This window comes from Leptonotus elevatus, chromosome 7 (assembly GCF_054856555.1).
Source record: "Leptonotus elevatus isolate MCC_2025b chromosome 7, RoL_Lele_1.0, whole genome shotgun sequence".
In the NCBI taxonomy this organism is placed as follows: domain Eukaryota; kingdom Metazoa; phylum Chordata; class Actinopteri; order Syngnathiformes; family Syngnathidae; genus Leptonotus; species Leptonotus elevatus.
In genome coordinates this window covers 13,442,714-13,457,439 of record NC_141245.1, presented here as the reverse complement: position 1 = coordinate 13,457,439, position 14,726 = coordinate 13,442,714, and the positions used below count along the sequence as shown (strand labels likewise).

The window sequence follows — 14,726 nt, the reverse complement described above, 5'->3', positions numbered from 1 at the left end:
AACTGAGAGCTACTTCTTGGGTATGGATTATTGATACACGCTTCTGAAATAACAAGTTAGCTTAAAATAAATACATATTATTAAAAATGTATTAAATTAATAGATTTTTTTCACACTTTCTATAAATCACTGTCAGTGTTTATATTGAACATGAACACTTCTACAACAATCCTAGAAAATCTCAATGGTGAGCTATTTTTAGAGCAGTGCCACAGGCTATTTATGTGGTCCTTGGGAGGATGCCTGGTGCCTGTGGGCACCACATTAGTGACCCCTGGTTCAGACCACTATTATAGATATAAAAAATTAGGTACTCAACTGTAAAAAAAAAAAAAAATCAGCAAAACAGCGATGCTGCTTAAGGTGAACCTCGTAATAGTGAGGGAACACTACTTTTTTGGTCAAACTGTCAAGATGGTCCAACTTAATGTTTTGTTCGAAAAAATCTTCTTTCTTTTTTTTTACGAGTATTCAACTGTTGAATTACAGATACTTTTAAAGAAAGACCTATATAGCCAATCCTAATATAGCATATATTAAAATTGCATGAAATTGCTGGCAATTTCTATTCTTATATTTCTAATTTCTAGTTCCTTATCGTAAAATGGCCACCAAAGGTCGTGAGTACCAATACCTTCTATTTGTATTTGCCCATCCCTAGTTTTTTGTCTGACTTAGAAAATAAAATTGTGTGGACCATTTGAGTTCAAATTTAAAATAATGTTTTTCTTAAGTGAAGTAGTCTATCTACTGTGACTTTCTTTGATTATATAGTTGTTATCATACTCAATCACTCACTTGAAATTGGGATACCTGGCTAATTTTTAGGGCTTTTTCTTCATCCTGGGTCCACCATATTGGCCAACAAAAGAAATGTTCTGCTTCTGACACCCCGAAAGCGCTGCCTATCAGAATGTTTCATTACAAGCAAATGAAATGATAGTCAGTCCATCAAAAGACAAAACAAACCCTGTTCAAAATAAGTTTGTTTATTCGCTCATCGGATATTATTGGAAACCAAGTGTTAAGTGGAAGAATTTTTATTTACAAACATAAAACCACTGGAAGATTTCAGGTGTGATACAATCGCCATATGATCAAAAATAGTGATACTTGTGGATCACGTTGAAGGTATTTATTTTCCTTGTTGATGATCAAAGCAACCAGGCCTTCCTTTCCACCTCACTGCAGTATTTCTCACTGAGCCCTGTTGCCCTGCACATGGACAAAAAAAAAAAAAAACATTCTATCTCCACAAACACCTTGAGAAAAGTCTCCAAGTGGCACCTGTACTTACTTGAGCTCTTTCAGCTTCTTCTGTTTGATATCGCTGATGCGTCTGCGTCGCTGTCGGGCCTCTTCGCTCAGTTTCTCCGCCTCCTTCAAGGTCTCTTTGCGCTTGGCGACGACGGCCTGCCCCAGCTCCTTCACCTGCCGCCTGATGGCCTCGGCGTGGCCGAGCGCTTCCTGACGTTGCTTTTCGTCCTCTTCCTTCTGTTTGATGCTCGCCTTCTGTTGAACCCTAAATTTGAGACAAAGCGGCGTTAGCGAGGGAGGGGACAGAAATCACCCAAGTTGTGTCGTCTCTCACTTTAAGACCCTCTCGAAGTCGGCTTTCTCTCGGCCGGCCTCCATGGACAGCAGCTGCTCTTTGCGCTGAACCTGCTCTAGGCGAGCAGCTCGAAGCGAGGCCTCCTCCTGAGCCTTCTTGGCAGCCAACTCCTTCTCCTTTCTCCTCCATTCTCTGTCCGCAGTCTCTTGGTTCCTCTTAGCACGCAGCTCATCCTGCCCAATGCATCCACAGACAGTTAAAGGGGAAGTCAACCCAAAAAATTTTGTTGTATTTTGCTACGACGGCGTATTAGGGCCACGTATAAATATTTTATTCTTTTAGAGGGCGGGGGCAATATTCCGAAAAAAATATTATATATATATATATATAAAGTAGCAAATTTGCGAGAACCCCCCCGAAACTTACGAGAAATACACGTAGCGTAGCTATAGTCTAATCATGTGAGGATTCGATAGTGGTTAATGAGACACTGTTTACAAAATTAAAAGGCATAATGGAGACGGATTTGTTCTTAAATGAAAACTTTACTCGTCATTCACCGCAGCGAGAGCGACAACGCTTCCTGATCCCCTGTCAGCTGACTAACACTATCCAATCAGATGCTAGCATACCATAGGTAAATGCAAGTGAATGACGGAGAGCAGCAGATTCGACACATCAATTTAGATACTTGTACAAAAAAAAAAAAAAAATGTATAAATGTGTAAATAATAATTCTGGAAACATAAATTTACAAGTAAATATAAATTTCAACAAATTAACTTAAATCCTTGATCGTCCGAGTATGGACCTTCGCAAAGCGAGGCGTCTTTGTCGCTGGCCAGTGGCCGTACACAACGGTTCAAAGAGCGAATGCTTAACATGATATGGTTCATCGATGCTAAAGCTATTACTATCTCCTTATTTGGAAACCCAACCGAAAAGTATTGGCACAAACAGTCGAGTAGTATGCTACGTGTATTTCTCGTACGTTTTTTTTTTAAATTCGCGCAAATCTGCCACTATATAAAGTCTACTTTATAAAGTTGCAAATTTGCGAGTTTTGTTCTCTGAATATTGCCCCCGCCCTCTAAAAAATATATATTTATACGAGGCCCTAATACGCCGTTGTACTACGCAGCCCCACTAGTCTAAATGTGGTATTCTGGTTAATATTACGTTAGTGGAATATGAGTTAATCAGCAAAATCCAGCTGGTTTTATCCATCTAAGGGGGCGGCTATTTTGCCACTTGCTATCAATTGAAGATGACATCAATGTTGCTCGGGTCTCAAGTAACAACCAATCACAGCGCAGCTTCAGAAAACAGGTGAGCTGTGATTGGTCGTTGCCTGAGCAACTGTGACGTCTTCTCAGTCGACGGCAAGTGGCTAAAATGGCCGCCCTGCGATGGATAAAAACAGCTGGATTCCACAAATGTAATATTACATAATCAGAATGTCATGTTTCGACTCGTGAGGTCACATATAGCATATTATTGTCAATAAATGTTTAAGGTTAACTTCTACTTTAAAATGGATTTAGAGTAAATAATATTTCAGGGGCCCTCGCAAATTTTCACTAGCTGTCTCTGAAAATCACTAATTTAGAGAATGAACCATTCGATGTTGAAATGTTTGCGATATTCCCCAAAAGTTGTCATTCCTGACCTGATCGGCCTTGTGGTCTCTCGCTCTCTCCTGCTGAGCTCTCAGCCTGGCAATGTCCAACTCCTTCTCCTTCTTTATCCTCTTCTGTTCCGCTTCGTACTCAGCCTCTCGTTGCTGCGCGAGACATGGAGGTTAAAGGCACATCCATCCATTTTGTAAAGCGCCAGCGAATTACAGAGGACACACAGCGTAGTATAGACAAACATTTTAAACTCACATTCACACCTGTGAACACTTTTAGCATGCTAATGTTTTAAAGCTAGCATGTTACTAGCTACTGTAACTGACAGGATGCCTATTATAACTGAAACTCCTATTTTGTTTGCGTGTAAATTATTTGAGCGGTAAAACGTGACCAATTAGCACCCCTTAAACGTCTGATCAATAAAACCAAGGTACAAAAGAATTTCCCGCACCAATTTGTTTTGAATGTATTCCATTTCTCTCATGTCCGCCAGCTTTTCTTCTTCTCTCTTCAGCTCCTGCGCCCTCAGCGTCTCAGAATTTATGCGCATGACCTCCTGGTGCAAACGCTGTTGTTCCTCCCTCTTCTTCTCCAGGGCCTGGAACAATAAAGGCAGTAAAAGTCACCTGTATATTTTATGGCCCATCTCATTTTTGTGGTACCATGAGCTCCTCCATGTTGATCCTGACTTGCTTCTCTCTGGTCTGATGTTTCTCCTGCTCTTTCAGCTCCTCTTGTACCAACTTCTCCTCCAGACGCTGCTGGATCTGCTCGAAGATTTGTTGTTTCCCACTGAAGAGTGCACAAAACACACACTCCTGATGCCATCTGGATGAGAAAGGTGATGTTTTTTTTTGGGGGGGGGGGGGGGGGAGGGTGGTTGGGATGAGTATTCACCTGATCCTCTCTTGCTTACGAAGTTCATCAATCTGCTCCACCCTGTCCAGAAGCCTGCGGCGCTCGGCTTCCATCATGGCATCTAGACGCTTCTCTTCCTCCAGCATCTCCATCTGGATCTGCTTCTTCTCTTGGATTTGGGCGTCACGTGTGGCTTGGCACTGAGCACCAAGAATCGCCTGAGGAGCCCGCAGACATGCAGTACATGACAATGGCCTCAAACTTTTTGAGTACTACCGAAGCAAAAAAAATTTTTGCTCTCGACCTTCTAAAAAGTATATTTCTTTTATTTTAATTCACTGTAAAATTATGCTCAGTTTGAATATTAACACTGTACTTAAAGTTGCAATATGGAACTTTTTTCCCAAAAATAACTTTACAATAAGCTTTTTATTTGACCATTTATGACTGAAATGCCTTCTAATTAGTAGATTAACACCTTAACTGTTCACAATGGGTACTCCTGCAAGCCTCTAGCCAATAGTTTTCAGACTGGATTCGGGTTAGAATTTCCTGCGCCCTGTCTGCGGATATGACGTATGTGCGTGATGTGTATGTGAAGAACGGAATGTGCAGTTTCAGTTTTAGTCAGCAGATGGCAGTAGCGATTCGAAATGGAATATTCTACATTCAGTGGCTTTAAATATGAGGATTTCTTAATTAAATAAATAAATTAAAACGCATTGCACAGATGTTGAATAGAAATTGTATCGAAATGCATGTATTTCAAAGTTAAATACACCTGTATTGGGGTAAAGAAACATTTAAAGCAAGAGTGGAACTGCCAATGTAGAGTAAAAAATGTTTTGACTGGCAAATATGTTGGGACGCACTGTATTTAACTTTCATTTGAATATCACTCACATACTTGTGAGTATGTAGAAAAAATGTATGTTCGAACATACTTGCAAATACGTTTGAATATGCTTGTAGGCTAAATGCTACAAACAGCATATTTCCCCATAATACCATTGGATATTACTTGCACATCAGCAAAAAAACAACTTTTTTTTTTAAACATTTGGCCCACATTATACCAATTTGTTGGAAAATTAATTTTAAAAAAAAATCATAAGTAACTTTTCTGATTTAATATTATGCTGACTTGTGCTTGCACAAGCAGAAAATTTACTATTTTTGTAGTACAAGTACATTTGAACGTACTCGCGAGTATGTTTGAACATGTTTGTGAATATGTTTGAACGTACTTGAAAATACGTTCAAATAGATCAATTATTACACTCCACAATTACAAAATCAGCATAATCATCCAAAAAATATTATTAATACTAAGTTTTTGTTGTTTGAGTTGTTAAAATTTTTACATTTGCACTTTTTTTTTTACATTTTAAAATAACAAATTTGATACATTTGGTTTCATTCAAAAGGAACTTTAATAATTACAGTGTTTCAAAGAATTTCATTGGTCTTTTACGCTTAAACATTTTCCTGTTTTATATCAAAAATAATAATCGTGATTTCAATTATTACCAAAAATAATTGTGATTCATATTTTCTTCATAATCGAGCAGCCCTACGTTCACACATATTTAATTACGTTCAGAACCACCAAAGAGATGCCTTAAGTGCACGCAATCATTTCCTACCCTGTTGAGTTCTCTAATCTCCTCCTCCTGCTCCATTCTCAGGGTACTGGCTCGCTCCAGCATACGTTGCGCTCGCTCGTGGGCCTCCACCTCCACCTCACTCAGAACCTGCTTCTCCTGACGGCACATGTCGGCCTCTAACATCTGGCGCTTTCTCTCCTCGGCTGCCCGCTAGGATCAAATACGCAGCTAGTTAACATTTAAGTTTAAGTTTACATTTTAAGAATGTTTGCTACCATTTCGTTCTCCTTCAAGGCCTTCTTCTCCTCCTTGGAGAGAACCGTGGCTCTCGAGGTGATCTTCTCAAAGTCAGCTGATGGTAAAATGATGGACTGTCCAGAGGGATCACTGCATGGAACCCTAGCCGCACACAATTGCAAGTTATACTTTCTGATTAATCATGGAAGATAGCAAGTACTGAACCCAATGGAAATTCACAGATTTAATTCATCCCATATACACACAATCCTTCCAAAACTTTTCGCGGGGTGACCTGACTAGGAATGTGCGAGGAGCCAGATTATAGCCTGATAACAAGTCAATGAGATTGCCTACCTGAGATTGCGTACAAGGTCTTTGGTGACAATTTGAATAGTCTTGTCCGTCTGCTTCTGCACAGGCACATCCTTTACCTTCGAGGCTGAATGTGATGATGTCTAAACAACAAAGACACACTCATTTAACAGATGCAGAAGGTAAAGGACACTCACACACACACACACACACACACACACACACATTTACCTGTGTGTTATTTCCAAACAGGGTTTCATCCACCTGGGAGGAAGGGGCTCGTGTGCGGTAGCGATGTTGTCTTCTCAAAGTTGAAGTCGAAGAAGTTTCACTCTGCAAAGTAGACATCTCTCTAATAAGTCACTCAAAAAAAAATTTTTTTTTAAAAAAAGCGGCGCTGGAATTTTGACTTAGATGCATGGGCCCGCCAACCGGTTTAGTTTGCTGTCTATATTGTCAATGGATTAATGGGCTCCTCCCTCTAAATTGTGAGTTGGTCACTTGGGGTAAAATGGAAGAAAATAATAATTAAATAGCACCACATCGGCCCCAAAAGATGCCGACCCATTGAGCATCTGCCCTGTATAGTATGCCAGATGGCCAGTCCAGCCCTGTCGAACACTAACATCTTGTGAAGTTGATTGCCTGTCTCTCAGTTTTTTTCTATTTTTATAAGAACAATTTTCCGCTTTTAATTTATGAGCATACAAATCTAAGATGTATATTATTGTTATTGTTAGTTGTAATGATCAAATAGCACAACGGTAAATTAAAAACAATATTATTTATCCTTTTTTTATGTTTATGATAAAGCACTTTTCATTTACCTACCATTAAATAGATGATTAGGTACAGCAAAATAATATAATATGCATGCTTTTTGTTTTTTTTATTACATTTAAATGTGTTTTATAATCACCCCCCACCATGCCTTATCTTTTCCTACATTATTTGTATAACAAATATGGCATAATAAATAGCACAGCAAATCCTCCCCAAAAAATAAAATGCTAATAAAATAAAAACAAAACAAAAAACGGCAGGACACAAAACTGTACAAACCATTTCTTCTTCGTCCGGAGCTGAGACAGGAAAATATTTTTTGGTCATAAAAAATAGAACTAACGCAAGAATAAATATACTGTCAAATGTACTGTATTTTTAAAAAGTTGCCCAGAAAGCCTGTGGCGCGTGAGATTAAGGCATCTCTAGGGACCTCTACGGTAATGTTGTCCTGTTTCCATAGAAACACATGAACATACTGCAAGGAAGTGCCTGTAAGATTTTATTTATATATTTTTTGTATATTATTTTTTTCCCCAGAGAAAAAACTTGGAGCCAAAAGCACTTCAAATGGTAAGTAATATACAGTTTTTAGTAGTTTTTGTCTTGTGTCGTGCTTCAACCCAGACTCCATAGGGGACGCTAGTGCACTAGAGCGCTAGTTGGACCTCCCTTTATATTGAAAAACGAGGAAGAAAAATCTGAAGCAGCGCCCAGGCAGCAAAAGTGAAAACGGATGGATGAGTAAACTGAAGGATAGAAATAAATGCATAATCTTATGGCGTTATTCATGCACATAATATCATTGGTTTAAAAAAAAAAAGCGTCCGTCGTCCGCATCGACTCGCTGTTATAATATTGTAACCTGGTGCAAGTCAGCAAACGTTACCGGGCGCTATGAATTACTAACATCGTGTTGTTCAATGTAGAAGTTATGTTAAAATGCATGTGTTGTTTTACGTTACGAAAAAATATGTTTACTCGGCTGTATTCCGTGCGTAAAGTTACCCAATTGCAAACACGCCTCGGTGAATGTCGACAAATAGACGGCGCAGATTGGCTCACGCCTCACGTGATGCGGAACCGTTACTGCAACGATAGTTCATTCAAACGTCATCATTCAATTTAGAAACATAGCGGCAAAAACACCCATTCAATATAACAGTTTTATTTTAATTTTTTTTGATTTATGGTACCATAAAGAACAAAAACAAAATAAAGTGGTAGTAAATGATTAACTGCGTTAGGCCAAGGCTTCCATTACATCAGTTGAGCAAACAGCGACAACATATAACAAGGTCATTGTTAAATGAGGATATTTTTGCAAAATAGTGCCAATCATTTTTCAGGATTATATTCTCATAACAGACAACACACTCTACTTGTAATACTAACCAAGAGGCCAGATAAAATCATTTGTGGTGTTTGGAAGTTGACCATTAACCTGTGCAGATTACATACAAACAGTCCCTAGTTGCAAGCATCGGCTGCTGCTACACTGTGGATCCTGAAGCAAAGTTCACCGGCAGGCACCGTCTGCTGATCTCCTCTCTGAATTCTCTTTTCAAATATATATCTTTTTTGTTTTGTTTTTACATCTGCAGTCATGGCTAGAGCAAGTTATGGATACTATCGTGGCACTATATTTTTGGCCATGTTTGTTGGCTACACACTTTACTACTTTAACAGAAAGACATTCTCTTTTGTGATGCCTTCGCTGATGCAGGAAATTGAACTGGACAAGGATGATCTGGGTATGCTTCACATTTGATTTATGCTTATATATTTCGAACCATCATGCTACGTTCACGTTTCACAACCTCGTGTTGTTTGTGTGTTCTGCTTGCTCAGGCATGATAACCAGTAGTCAGTCTTTGGCCTACGCTATCAGTAAGTTCATCAGTGGAGTGCTTTCAGACCAGATCAGCGCTCGCTGGCTCTTCTCCGTTGGCTTGTTTGCGGTGGGAGGCATCAACGTGATCTTCTCCTGGTCATCCACTGTGGCCGTCTTCTCTGGCCTGTGGTTCCTCAACGGCTTGGGCCAGGGTCTCGGCTGGCCCCCCTGTGGCAGGGTGCTGCGTAAGGTAGCGCAGCCACACGAGTACTGCACCGTTACATTACTGCAGCATCGTAGAATATGATTGCAGACCTTTTATATTTCCATCTTTTGTACTCACCAATTGCAGCATAAAGGTACATTAATGAGACCCAGTAATTAACTCATTTTTGTGCCACACAGCACTGCTAACTGCATCCGCAACGTCCATGTTTTTTCCTTTGTATTTTGATCACGTTAATCTCAACACCTGCATTTAAATTAAGGTTAAAAAAAATAAGGCAAATCAATTAATAAATCTTTGACGGCATTATTCTAAAAGCTGGGGTTTTTTTGGGTGCATTTCTCATTAGATTTGGTCGTTAAGATCTGAAGCATTAAATGGATTTGATGTTTGTGCGATTTTTTTTTTGGTTTAAAAATATGCAAATTACCGGTAAATCTCTAACAGCCTGTGTGAACAGGTCCTACACTAATGGTTTCATCCAGTGTGTCCATCACAGGAATGACAAAGCCATCGTTTCATGTTTCCTCATAGTGGTTCGAGCCCTCTCAGTTCGGAACATGGTGGGCAATCCTGTCATGCAGCATGAATCTGGCGGGCAGCTTGGGCCCTATTATCGCCACAGTGCTGGCCCAGAGTTACAGCTGGAGGACTATCCTGTGCGTGTCCGGACTGATCTGTGTGGTGCTGTCCTTTTTCTGCCTGTTGGTCATCAAGAACGAACCCAAGGATGTGGGGCTGCGTAATATTGAAGTAGCAGCCAAGAAGAGTAAAGGAGGTGAGTATGGTGACTCGGAAAAACACTTGCTTCACACAAACCGGGCATTCTGAGGTCGAACAACCTGAACTTGGTACAGATCAAGCTTTATCACTTTCGGAAGCATCCCCAGAATCAAGCTTTTGTTGCGGCTGAGTTGTAATGCAGCTCTTTGAATAGACTTTCCCTGGCTTTGCGTGAATGCCTGCTCTAGGAGTTCCGTGTTTTCATCATTGGTGGTAGTACAAAGGTCAGATCCTGTTTTGAGCATGAATTCGATTGCACCACTAGGGGTGTGCCAAAAAATCGATTCTCATAAGAATCGCCATTCTCATTTAGTACGATTCAGAATCGATTTTAAATGTCCCAAAATTGATTTTATTTAAATTATTTTATATTGTCTTGCCTTTGTCTGTGTGTGCCTTTATTTGGAGCGCTGTTAATGTTGTACACGGTTTGGCCACTGAGGGGCAGTGTGGTTCCACGCGGTCTAATACAGTGTTAAGTTGTAGCCACATTAGAGAGTAGAAGGAAAAAGTTACGATCAAGTTATTCCAATAAAAGTTAGTTTTTTCAGCGTGGAGCCATTCTTTTGAGTGATAAAAGTGCCGCGAGTAGTGCACTAATTAGCATTTGTGAGTCAGACTGGAGTAGATCATTACGATTCCTTGAACATCTATAAATTGAAGCAAAAATCATTGTCAATCAAAAATTGGTATTAATCGAAAATCTATTCTGAATCGAATCGCACACCCAAATATCGGAATCGAATCGTGAGACATTCAAAGATTCCAACCTCTATGTACTACATTTTGGAGCAATGTGAGGGCCGTAAATCTTTTCAAACTGGCGTGGGACAGAAAAATTCCCAACGCTCCACCAATTTCAATTGGCTAGCCTTCAAAAACACTGCTAGCTTAAACCGTTAAACGCTGATGGCCTCACATCTGTCTGAATGATACCTGAAACGAAACGTTTGTCGTAGCAATGCAAGGCCGTTGTCACAACTTTTCCTCTTGGCCATCACTGATATCCTTCTTTGATGATGACATCACAAAAAAGTTCACGAGAAAACAACACTCTTGTGAAATGAACCCTTTTTGAACACTGAGCTGAAATCTTGACGGTGGTGGAAAACCTCGAACATTACGGGCAACTTTCCAGTAAATGTTGATTAAAGTCAACAGCAGAGCCCTCCGTTTATTCGTGACTGTTGCTGCACTCAATGTGCCTCTCGTGACTAAAGGTCGATCCTTCTGTGGACTTTGCACCCTGCGTGCCCCTCATGTGTGAAGCTCCCGTATTTTGGTAGAAATTCTGTTCCATGATATTCTCCCTTGCATCATTTTCCACCTCTTACATCCACATGACACTTTCAGGGTCTTCCAGTGATGAGAGCACCCTGTCCCAGTTCCTACTCTCACCTTACCTGTGGCTCCTTTCCGTGTCCTATCTGGTGGTGTTTGGGGTGAAGACAGCCTGCACGGACTGGGGACAGCTGTTTCTCATTCAGGACAAGGGACAGTCGACGCTGATGGGTATGCAATAATGACGCTGAGTTAAATAGGGACACTGTTGCATTGAAGAGCAGATGTTAAGGTGGTAGAAGTACTGCATCTTCACTGTTCATTGCTTTCTTCTTCATAGGTAGCTCATACATGAGCGCCCTGGAGTTGGGCGGTCTTTTAGGCAGCCTGGCAGCAGGTTTTTTGTCTGACAAAGCTGTGGCCAAAGTGAGTTAGCAATCCACACACACCTCTGTCCCATTGTTTGCGTTTTTTGTTCTGCACATATATAGAGGTTTTTGCTGGTTTTATTAGTCTTGGATATGAGTGAAGGCACAGCCACTATTTTTAACCTTCTCGACCGAATCTGTCTTCTCTATACAGCAAGGTATGAAAAGCTATGGCAATCCTCGCCACTTTATCCTGATCCTTATGATGGCAGGAATGTTCGTGTCCATGTATCTGTTTAGAGTCACGGTCACCCCAGACAGCCCGAAGGTAATGGATGACACAACGTGAAGATTTTGCGTGAGATCACGAGCGAAATCATTGGTGTTAATGTCTACTGTGTGCAATTGAAGGTGTGGATTCTCTTTTTGGGCGCTGCTTTTGGTTTCTCCTCCTACGGGCCAATTGCCTTGTTTGGTGTGATAGCCAATGAGAGCGCTCCGTCCAGCTATTGTGGGACGTCACACGCTATTGTGGCCCTCATGGCGAACAGTAAGTGGACGTGCTTTGCAATATGGAATTTGAACTTGAGTATTTTGTCTTAAAAAGTGAAAAACTACGATTATTTTCTCCTCAGTTGGTGGCTTCCTCTCTGGGCTTCCATTCAGCACCATCGCCAAACACCACAACTGGGAAACGGCCTTCTGGGTTGCCGAGATTGCCTGCGGCATCACGGCTGTGTGCTTCTTCCTGCTGCGTAACATCCGCACCAAGATGGGTCAAGTTTCCAAGAAGTCTGACTAAGAAGTTTTAATTTCTCACAAGAAGATATACTGTATGTGATTATTGTATTATCCAGTTGTTTTTTTTAAACACGTTTTTATACTCATTATTTTCAGCATGTAAAATGAAGCTCAAAGAAGTTTAGACATTCTTTTATCAAAAAGATGCTAAACTCTGTCAACGCTGCATCAGTGATTTATCAAGGGAACGAATGAAATGCAGCGGAAGCCCCGAGTCAAACAATCAGTTCCTTGTTCTCATTTCCAATTACTTGTTTTCCCCTCAAACTGTCGTTAACTGAACAGGCAATGTGTAAGTAACATTTTGCTTACATTTATGTTCAGCTTTGGAGGTTCAACCAGAGAAGTTTCTCCTCAAGCAGCTAATTATTATGACAACAGAACCTACTCTTAACTCTTTCACTGCCACAGACGGCTTTGGACGTCAAAAATTAATTTGAACTATTTCTATTAGTTTAAATTTTTTTCCACTTTTGTTAACAAGAGTATGAAAACCTAGAAAAAAGTTTTTATTGTACATTTAAAACTGATATATAAAATGTGTGATTAATCAGGAGTTAACTATTGAAGTCATGCGATTAATTACAATTAAAACTTTTAATCGCCTGATGATCTAATTTTTAATAATCTTTTCTTTTTTGAAAAAAAAATATTATTAAAAAAAAAAGAGAAAAGATTATTAAAAATTAGGTGGTCAGGCAATTAAATGTTTAAATTAATTAATCACATGACTTCAATAGTTAACTCATGATTAATCACAAATGTTATATCTGGTCTAAATGTATAATATTTTTTCCCTAAGTCTTGTTAACAAAAGTAGAAAAAAATGTTAAACTAATAGAAATAGTTCAAATGAATTTTTGACGTCTATAGCCGTCAATGGCAGTAAATTAGTTAATTATTTTTTACCCCCCCCAAAAAAAAGACTTGAATAATACCAGCCATTTTCACTGTTTTTATGAGCTATCTTACAAATAAGTGTGACACTTGAAATATTATTTGAGTTTAATAGTATTTACAAAACAAGATGTATGTACAGTGCAGTTAATCAATGTATCCTCAACGGAACTCGGCAAACAACCACAATTTATAAACCAACCAAAGAAACTCATGTTTGAATGTTTGATTATTTTCTGCTTTATGATCCTGCTCCAAAGTTACCAGCCTTCTCCGCAATCTCCAGTGCACTTTTTAAGTTCTGATCAAATAGCTCACACCTGCAAATACAAAATTGAATCATCAATACATGTGACCAAACAGGACTATGGGTCAAATGAATCCAATATTCCAGGTTGTATTGGAGCGAAACGTTAAAGGTGAACATGTGTACCTGATAGGCATCTCCAGAGAGTAGAATGGATTCTTTAGAGCAAAATCTGCATAGATTTCATATATTTTCCTGAGAAGAGCATCAATGCCGGCTTGCCGCGGGTCTGCCAGAACTATGAATTTTATTCCTGAGAGGACATAAAAGTTCAGTTTTGTGTGTGTGTTTTTATTTTTTTAATGTGATAGAATAATTTAATGCACCACCTGTAAGAGTCTGGAAACAGTGGAGTTTGAACACGTCTGTTTCCAACATCTCAATCCCAGAACTTCCAACCTCTGGAGACAGCTGTGATCCAATAGCAAACAACCTGGAGGAAACAAGGACACACAAAAGTGAGACAATTATTAATGTAGAGAAAGACATTATGAGCGTGTGACTTACGAATGGAACATAGACGCCAGCATGAGTTTCTCATTGGAGCTGAGTCGGGCCCGTCCGAATCGAATTGAAACTGGATAATTAGAAGGATCTTTCAAGTATTCCAGAATGTCCTTCCCATCTGCTGTACTCTTTCCCATCACATCGATCCCATTGATGGAGAGCACTGCATGGCCCACTAGGAGAAAAACAAAAATACGGAATTACATTTAATTGACAGCCATTTTGACAAATCAACAATGCTTTTGTCTATGAGTGTAATAACTTCAGTTTTGCAATTTTTAGTAACACATAACGCACGACCAGTGTATTATTACGCCAGGATATTGTTCAGTGAAGTATAACAGTAGCATATAGCTAACTCTGGAACGTAGACAATAATATTTAACGCGACATTTACAAATTGATTGGACTATATTTCTATTCGCAAATAATCTGACCGAGCTAACATGAATGCTAGTAAATGCTAACATCTGAGACATTACCTTTGATTCCGTCCCGCTGCCCAAACGACACGACCACTTTCTCATCGTGATGCTTGAGCACCAGATCTAAAGGGTAACTAAACGTCTTTTCGGCCTCCGCTCTCGGCACATAGCTGTCATACTGGTAAATTAAACCTCCAGCCTTGTTGACTACATACACACTGAAGATCACCATCTTTGCGACGTCTTCGGCATTTGACAGCAGTGGTCACGTGATGATAACAATGGGTAGGGTGGGGGACTTTTGGACTTTA

At 39.8% G+C, this 14,726-nt stretch overlaps 3 protein-coding genes across 3 annotated transcripts; 1 reads left to right on the top strand and 2 right to left on the bottom strand.

Moving 5' to 3' along the window:
- Positions 1-1,039: 1,039 nt before the first annotated feature.
- cfap45 (cilia and flagella associated protein 45) lies at positions 1,040-7,383 on the bottom strand. The gene is made up of 12 exons (XM_086079870.1): positions 7,266-7,383; positions 6,435-6,536; positions 6,246-6,346; positions 5,927-6,050; positions 5,691-5,861; positions 4,084-4,262; positions 3,849-3,978; positions 3,638-3,784; positions 3,222-3,335; positions 1,592-1,785; positions 1,298-1,522; positions 1,040-1,215 (listed from the first exon to the last, which is right to left on the bottom strand). The coding sequence occupies exons 1-12, from the start codon at positions 7,311-7,313 to the stop codon at positions 1,155-1,157; spliced, it is 1,596 nt and encodes a 531-aa protein (XP_085935996.1). The 5' UTR covers positions 7,314-7,383; the 3' UTR covers positions 1,040-1,154.
- A 292-nt stretch (positions 7,384-7,675) lies between these two features.
- On the top strand, positions 7,676-13,390 carry slc37a4a (solute carrier family 37 member 4a). Its single transcript, XM_086081357.1, has 8 exons — positions 7,676-8,740; positions 8,838-9,070; positions 9,581-9,824; positions 11,183-11,341; positions 11,451-11,536; positions 11,693-11,806; positions 11,890-12,028; positions 12,114-13,390. The coding sequence occupies exons 1-8, from the start codon at positions 8,593-8,595 to the stop codon at positions 12,278-12,280; spliced, it is 1,290 nt and encodes a 429-aa protein (XP_085937483.1). The 5' UTR covers positions 7,676-8,592; the 3' UTR covers positions 12,281-13,390.
- trappc4 (trafficking protein particle complex subunit 4) lies at positions 13,267-14,667 on the bottom strand. The gene is made up of 5 exons (XM_086081358.1): positions 14,473-14,667; positions 13,991-14,165; positions 13,813-13,916; positions 13,610-13,736; positions 13,267-13,496 (listed from the first exon to the last, which is right to left on the bottom strand). Exons 1-5 carry the CDS (start codon positions 14,645-14,647, stop codon positions 13,418-13,420), a joined length of 660 nt encoding a protein of 219 aa, XP_085937484.1. The 5' UTR covers positions 14,648-14,667; the 3' UTR covers positions 13,267-13,417.
- Between the last annotated feature and the right edge of the window lie 59 nt (positions 14,668-14,726).

Excerpts from the sequence above, each read along its gene's own strand:
- cfap45 (XM_086079870.1), bottom strand. The coding sequence starts at position 7,313 with ATGACCAAAAAATATTTTCCTGTCTCAGCTCCGGACGAAGAAGAAATG. Across the intron at positions 6,537-7,265 it reads CTCCGGACGAAGAAGAAATG|AGTGAAACTTCTTCGACTTC; the intron begins GTTTGTACAGTT and ends TCTACTTTGCAG. Across the intron at positions 4,263-5,690 it reads AGATTAGAGAACTCAACAGG|GCGATTCTTGGTGCTCAGTG; the intron begins GTAGGAAATGAT and ends CGGGCTCCTCAG.
- slc37a4a (XM_086081357.1), top strand. The coding sequence starts at position 8,593 with ATGGCTAGAGCAAGTTATGGATACTATCGTGGCACTATATTTTTGGCC. Across the intron at positions 11,342-11,450 it reads GGGACAGTCGACGCTGATGG|GTAGCTCATACATGAGCGCC; the intron begins GTATGCAATAAT and ends TCTTCTTCATAG. Across the intron at positions 12,029-12,113 it reads TGTGGCCCTCATGGCGAACA|TTGGTGGCTTCCTCTCTGGG; the intron begins GTAAGTGGACGT and ends TTTTCTCCTCAG.
- trappc4 (XM_086081358.1), bottom strand. The coding sequence starts at position 14,647 with ATGGTGATCTTCAGTGTGTATGTAGTCAACAAGGCTGGAGGTTTAATT. Across the intron at positions 14,166-14,472 it reads GCAGCGGGACGGAATCAAAG|TGGGCCATGCAGTGCTCTCC; the intron begins GTAATGTCTCAG and ends TTTTTCTCCTAG. Across the intron at positions 13,737-13,812 it reads CTGTTTCCAGACTCTTACAG|GAATAAAATTCATAGTTCTG; the intron begins GTGGTGCATTAA and ends ATGTCCTCTCAG.